At 33.3% G+C, this 6,754-nt stretch overlaps 1 protein-coding gene across 2 annotated transcripts; it reads right to left on the bottom strand.

Annotated features, from left to right (window-relative positions):
• Window positions 1–1,560: 1,560 nt before the first annotated feature.
• On the bottom strand, window positions 1,561–5,051 carry LOC131631545 (probable serine/threonine-protein kinase At1g54610). Of its 2 annotated transcripts, none has more exons than XM_058902341.1 (8): window positions 4,266–5,051; window positions 3,842–4,126; window positions 3,423–3,740; window positions 2,994–3,221; window positions 2,808–2,908; window positions 2,589–2,706; window positions 2,225–2,472; window positions 1,561–1,989 (listed from the first exon to the last, which is right to left on the bottom strand). In XM_058902341.1, the coding sequence occupies exons 1-8, from the start codon at window positions 4,578–4,580 to the stop codon at window positions 1,956–1,958; spliced, it is 1,647 nt and encodes a 548-aa protein (XP_058758324.1). In that variant the 5' UTR covers window positions 4,581–5,051; the 3' UTR covers window positions 1,561–1,955. The 2 variants fall into 2 exon arrangements, with proteins under 2 accessions (XP_058758324.1, XP_058758323.1); XM_058902340.1 differs by having other exon boundaries at window positions 1,561–1,978.
• Window positions 5,052–6,754: the final 1,703 nt, after the last annotated feature.

Below are 6,754 nucleotides of genomic sequence, written 5' to 3'. Positions count from 1 at the left end.
TTTATCGTTTTTAATTGTTGTCTAATTCATACATACCTCTAAATATTTGAAACAACTTTGATTACATGAAAATGAAAAACAATAGATACATTTTCCAAAATATGTTCCACTTGTTCGGCTTTGTTGCTACAATTTGCATAAAAGAAAGGATAAAGAGCAATGTTATTTGTACACCAATATTTTGACACCGTATGCCCTACCCCGTAGCTTTGAAGTACATTAAAAATAATAAAATATAGGACAAAGTAGATTGTACCGTATTTATATACGGTGTAGTTGTCATTTTAGATGTAATAGATCAGGGTAAACGACAATCATCATACACATAGAAATAGATATGTAGTATTCAATAATGTTTCAATTAACTAATGATTTTGAATTCAAATTAAATCACAAAAATACTATTTTTTAAACAAAAATTGTCGTTTATTTTGGTATTTCCTAACTTATATATTTTGGTATTTTTTAATTTGAAGAATATAAAATAAAACGATAAACAAAAAAATGGTGTCAGTAATATGCGAAATAGTTTGAGGGTTTTTTAATACATTCTATATGATTGAAGAATAATTTTAAAAAATCAAAACTGTCAATCATATTAAAAAATATATCTTCGGATGTATCTTTTTTCTTCAAGTCAAAACGTCAAAATTGAGTCACATCTAGTATATTTTCCAAAATTTATTCCAAAGATGCATTCTCAAAATTGAGTCACACCATATAGAATTTGGAGATGCATCTCCCTAACCAGACTAGAAAATAAATTTTAAGTTTATTTTAGTGATGCTCAGATGAAATTGACGATATAGAAAAGGTATATCATGATGAATTAAACAATATAACTGATATGCAGAAAATGACATATATATAAAGCAATAAATTTAGAGTACACAACCGAGTCGAAGTAAGTAAAAAAATAATGCATTTTTTGAAAAAATTGATAGTTTTTCAAAATTTTGAAAACTCTCAATAGTTGAAATTCGAAAAAAATAAAAATAAAACTAGGGATTTTCTGGATAAACTACAACACTTTTCAAAAAATACAATAAATTACTATATTTTTTGAAAAATTTGGTAATGTTAAATTTGTTTTTTTTTAATTGGATATGAACTATCAAATTTTTAAAAATCTAAAAATTTCCAAAGATATGGTATTTATCAAAAAAATATATGTTAAATTTATTTTTTAAAAAATCAGTAAAAATACATACCAGATTTTTAAAATACATTACCAAATTTTTTCATTGGAATGTCAAATATAAATGTGAATACATTACCAAATTTTTTCATTGGGATGTCAAATATAAATGTGAGGTGTTAGGATATAATCTTCGGGAGATAGCTGCCCTTGTACCCTAAATTTTTGGCTGAAAATTATATTTTATACCTAATTAATTATATTTCCACCCCTAAAATACCATTATGAAGTTTTATATTAAGATTGCATGTATAAAATTGTTATTATGTATTCGATATTTAAAAGAAAAATTAAAATTTCATTGTTTTCTTTAATTTTGTTTAAAATATCAAATACATATTAAAATATAAACCAATTTTCAAACAAACTAAAATTTCAACAAGTTACTAGTACTCCAATACACATGTTAAGAAAACAAATTAAAAAAAGCATTTCTAGTTGTTGGAATCTACCTGTCAACATTTACAACAACATCTACCCCTCATAGTTTAGGAAAGCTCATGTTCCAACTTTCTCATGATTAAACAAAAATGTTACCAAAACTTAATTTAGAAACATAGTGGATGAAAAAGGTGAGAGAGATGAAATGACATAAAGAGTTATAGTAAAGGAAAGTTTGTCCTTGATCAAACTTGATGGGGAATGGTAGTTCAGAAGGGTCCCCAAACCAAACACAAATAGAGAATAATTAAATGACCAAATGAAACCTCACCATAAAGAATGAAAATGAAAGTAAAATGTCATGGCTTGATTTGTCCTATGTCACATTGTTCATCTCTCCTGAATGAAAGCTGCAATACATTAATTGGTTATACCATAAACATTTTATTAAACTCTTTGATTTAAGTGGAAAACCAATAAAAAAAAACAAAGATGTACAAGATCAACATTTGCGGCTAAAAAATAATTGGTGTAATGTAATCACTAGAAGAATTAATATTTCTTTTACTCCTTATACATTCTCATCATTTTGAGTCTTGTTTTGATGATTTTGATGAATTTGGATTGTATATGTCTATCCATCACCTGCCATGTTTCTTCTTTCGCCTCGGTGCACCGACGCTGCCAGGGTCTATCAATGGGCCGGACCATGTATGGATGTTTGTTTTTGGTAGTGACAAGTTTGTGGAACTGAATGGAACGTCCGGTGGATCGAACATGGGATCCATGTGTTGAGAAGAGCCGAGAGGATAACCTAGAGCTCCGTCTTGGTGTGGAGGTGGAAATTTTTCACTCTTGCTTTTAGCATTGGCGTGCGTGATCAATCGCCGTCTCTGTAGTTAGAGTTAAACATCATCATCACTGTTTCTATAAATTTACTACTTTTTCGAATTAATCAAAAACAGGAAGAAATAGTTCTGGAGTGAATTAGGAGAGTTATCGGACGTACATCGATGTTTGCTTGCAGTTCGGCATTGGCGTCGGGACCGGGAAGTCCTCTCCCTACTCGCTCACGTGGGCGGGATTTCTTGACACCATCAGCATTCGATCTACCAGCTGCTCTCAATCTACAGTCATGAAATCATTTAAATTAAACATTGAAATAAGTGCATTATGATGCAAGTGTTTCATCAGAATGCTATTGAGATGTGAAAGTAATTTAAGGAACCTTCTAGCTTCTTCGTCGCGTAGTTTCGCATCCATCTCCTTGCTGGGAGGATATTTAGGAAGGCTAGATGGATCACAGGCATAAGGCTTTGTAATAAAGAACTGCAAAAGAGAAGCAAGCACAAATCAATAAGAAAAACCATTCATGGAGGAAAAGTAATAATAGTCAATTCGATTATTGTCTTACTTCACTATGCAATGCAGCAGTGGCGGTTAGCCGTTCATCTGGATCAATTGCGAGAAGGGTCTCGATCAGTGGCAGGGATGACGGTGGAAAATTCTTAAAAGTCTCGACTATGCATCGCTTGTATGATTGTTGTGGTTTAAAAATAGTAGCATGTGGAAGCTTTGACTTTTTCCAATATTCTTCAGAAGGAGAACCACATAGCTTAAATATCTTATGCAGTTGCTCCACCTACAAACCATAATGGATACTATATCAGAAACAAATATCGCAACGTAGACTAGCAAAACCGAATATTATGCCCCAAAAAGGTGCAATTATATAACGAAAAAATAGTTTGTTCATATGCTATGCTGCGGTGTTAGCGCTGCTATAGAAGCTATTTGACAACACTGATATGACTTATATAAGGCATCTAATCATAGAGATTACCTCGGTTCGACCAGGCATGATAGGTTTCCCAGCCAACAATTCTGCAAGAATGCAGCCAGCACTCCAGAGGTCCACTCCTACGCCATACTCAGTGGCTCCAAGAAGGAGCTCAGGAGGCCGATACCATAAAGTCACCACTCTACTTGTCATCGGGTGCTTGTGATCAGGATCAAAGAAGGAAGCTAATCCAAAATCAGCAATCTTGAGAATTCCATCGTTGTCAATAAGAAGATTTGAACCCTTTATATCACGATGCAGCACGTGACGGTTGTGACAGTGTTCCAGCCCAGAAAATAGTTGATGCATGTAACATTTTACCTAAAATATCCAGATATAATCAATCATTCAAAAAAGGTCTGCATAAAAAATCCACCCAGAAAGGTTAAATTATCCACGAATCATATATCATCGACAAATACCTGAGGCTCTGTGAACTTAATCGCAGGGTTTGTAGCGAGTCCAGCCAAATCATGAGCCATATATTCAAACACAAGATATAAACTACACGACATTCTAGAAGTCACCAAGCCTTCAAGTTTAACAACATTGGGATGATCCAACCGACGCAGAATCAGAATCTCTCTAGCCATAAACTTCACACTCTCGGGCTCTAAATTATCGAAACGAACCTTCTTTAGAGCAACAATCTTCCCTGTTAAAGTATCCCTAGCCTTGTAAACATTGCTATATGTACCTTGCCCAATCTAATACAAAAACATCAAATGAAAGATTCAATCTAAATACAAAACTACATTCTCAAAACACCAAACAACAAATAGAAAACTTAAACACAATCTTAAATCTTAAAATCCGAAACAAAAGCAAGCATTCGATTTCCTTTACCTTATCAAGCTTCTCAAAAGTATCAGCCCTCCTAGGAACCAAACCATTGATAGCTTCACCAGCAACCTTAGAAAGCCAAGAAGGCCAACCAGCAGCAACCTGTTCACCATGAACATTGTTAGAAGGATTACTCAACCTCGGATTCGCCTTCGAAGATCGCCTTCTTCTCTCCCCACCATGCCTCACTCTCTTCTCCTCTCCACCCTCTTTCACATTCTCAACCTCTCCACCACCACCACCCACATCTACCTTCTCTTCTCTCACTTCCTCTCTCCTCTCCTCCACCAATGACTCTTTACCAAACACACAACCCATCTCTCAAAATCTCTCATTTACACTTCCACTTCACTCATCAAGTTCCAAAACATGTACCAACCAACCACATTCTCACTCACTCTCTCACCATCTATAACAACCAGCCTCTGAAAAAACCCTAATGACAAATCTTGCAAATTTAGCTGGAATAAGCAAATGCTACTCAAAAAGCCTCTAACTTTGGGAGACAAAAGTGAAAAACAATGATTTAGAAGACACCCCACAAATTGTGGTGTAGTCAAAGAAAACAACACTTTATATATTATATTTTTTTCTCCTTTTTTTGATATTGGACTATGGATTAGTGTGTGGAAGAGGATGAAAGTTGAAAAAACAGTTAAGGTTGTAGTGTTTGGTGTTACTCTTACTAGAAGAAGATTCAAGGATGAGTGAAAAGAAAAGGAATGTTTTGGAGAGAGAGTGAAGAAAATGTGGGGATGAATGGATCTGCTTTTTACTGTTTTTTCAACTTCTGCTCTATCTTTAATTAATCTCTGTATTTATTTTGATTAGCACAGCACAACAACAAAACAACAAGGAAAAAATGGAAGCTTTCGTTGTCAGAAAAATAAAAATCTCTATTAGGACAATAATTGTTTTACTTAATTTAGTTTTTGAGAAAAATTAAAAAAAAAATTAGTTTTTGAAAAGATAAATTAGATAATTTGTTTATCTTATTTAGATTATATTGGATTTATAAGAAAAGTAAAAGAAATGAAGTGGAAGAAAAGAAAGTTAAAAGAAAGCAACTTTGAGGACTCAAGTGTTTCACCACTAGACCATGCACGCACACTAGTTGAAAAGTTAGTAACAATCACATAAATTATTGTAATTTAGTAAAATAATTATCTTAATTCTTTTTGTCTTTTTTTCCATCTCTTCATCTTCTTAACGATAGAGGGTTATGAATTATGATGAACTATTCTTTTCATCTTTATCTAAAACACATCATATTTATGATTTCTTCATTCAAAATTCAGAGATCAATCTATATTTCATTCATCTCCATACTATATTCATCCTAAAAAAATTCGGAAATGATTTTGGTGTCTCCATGATTAAGCAACAACAATTGTCATACTTGGAGCCAAAGTATGAAGTGTGCACTTTTTGCCAAGAACAAATTACAATTCACTAATGGAAAATTTCCATTTGTGTTGGATTTCGATACATGGTAATGCTGCAATTGTCTCTTGTTTCTTAGATAATTAAATCTCTTGCACTGTCGATTGCTCAAAGTATTACCTATGTTGAAATTACTAGGGTTTTATGGTATGAACTAAATGAACGATTCACAAATGTAATTACTTTAGATTCTCTTATCTTATTCAAGAAATTCAATATATCAAATAAGGAGAGCATTCAATTTCTAAATTCTTTAACGCAATCCAAATTTTTTGGGATAATCTTTGCTAGTAACCCTCGTGTACCTGTCGCAACTCTTGAATTTGTGTAGCTTTTAAACCATCAAACAACGTGAAAGTGTTGAATGATACATCAATATGATTTGTTCCTTAGTTCTACTCGTGGACTATATTATCTCTATCAACAAGGTTCTTTCTTTGATTGTTCAACAAGAATACACATATGTTTAGACTCTAATCCAATAATCCAAAGTTCTTTACAATGCTTTTGAGAATAGTAGTCATTTATAGGGACGCGGTTATAACAACGACAGTCGTGACTGTGATCGTAATTTCTAAAGTGACCACATACCTTCCAAGCAACGTACTTTTTGCATACAGTATGGTTATCTTAACAGTACTACGAGTTACATATTTAACAATGGTTGTGAAGGAGACATAACCACGGTTGAGGGTTTGTGGTAAATTAGTAGTGTAGTTGTAAGTGGGCTACTTACAACCACGGTCTACAACTCGTGGTAATAAGGTGGAAAGTGCGCTACATATCACCACAGTTGTAATAAGCAATCGTAATGAAATGCTTCAAGATCATGGGATCGATACCCAACAATGCCATAGTCATCACAATTATTGACAAGTATTATAACACTTTAGCATGAGGACGCTTCTTGCTAACATCGTCATAGTCATCACCACTATTATCCTTCACCTTGTAGCGTGACTCACCATATCCCGAACATTGATCCAAATTTTCACACTCTTTTTGGTATAATATGCAATCATTACGGCATGCATGTATTTTAATATACT

Source organism: Vicia villosa, unplaced genomic scaffold, assembly GCF_029867415.1.
Source record: "Vicia villosa cultivar HV-30 ecotype Madison, WI unplaced genomic scaffold, Vvil1.0 ctg.000843F_1_1, whole genome shotgun sequence".
Taxonomy (NCBI): Eukaryota; Viridiplantae; Streptophyta; class Magnoliopsida; order Fabales; family Fabaceae; genus Vicia; species Vicia villosa.
This window is presented reverse-complemented; position numbering and strand designations above follow the sequence as displayed.

Excerpts from the sequence above, each read along its gene's own strand:
- LOC131631545 (XM_058902340.1), bottom strand. The coding sequence starts at position 4,580 with ATGGGTTGTGTGTTTGGTAAAGAGTCATTGGTGGAGGAGAGGAGAGAG. Across the intron at positions 4,127-4,265 it reads CTTTTGAGAAGCTTGATAAG|ATTGGGCAAGGTACATATAG; the intron begins GTAAAGGAAATC and ends TTTTTGTATTAG. Across the intron at positions 2,909-2,993 it reads CTGCTGCATTGCATAGTGAA|TTCTTTATTACAAAGCCTTA; the intron begins GTAAGACAATAA and ends TCTCTTTTGCAG.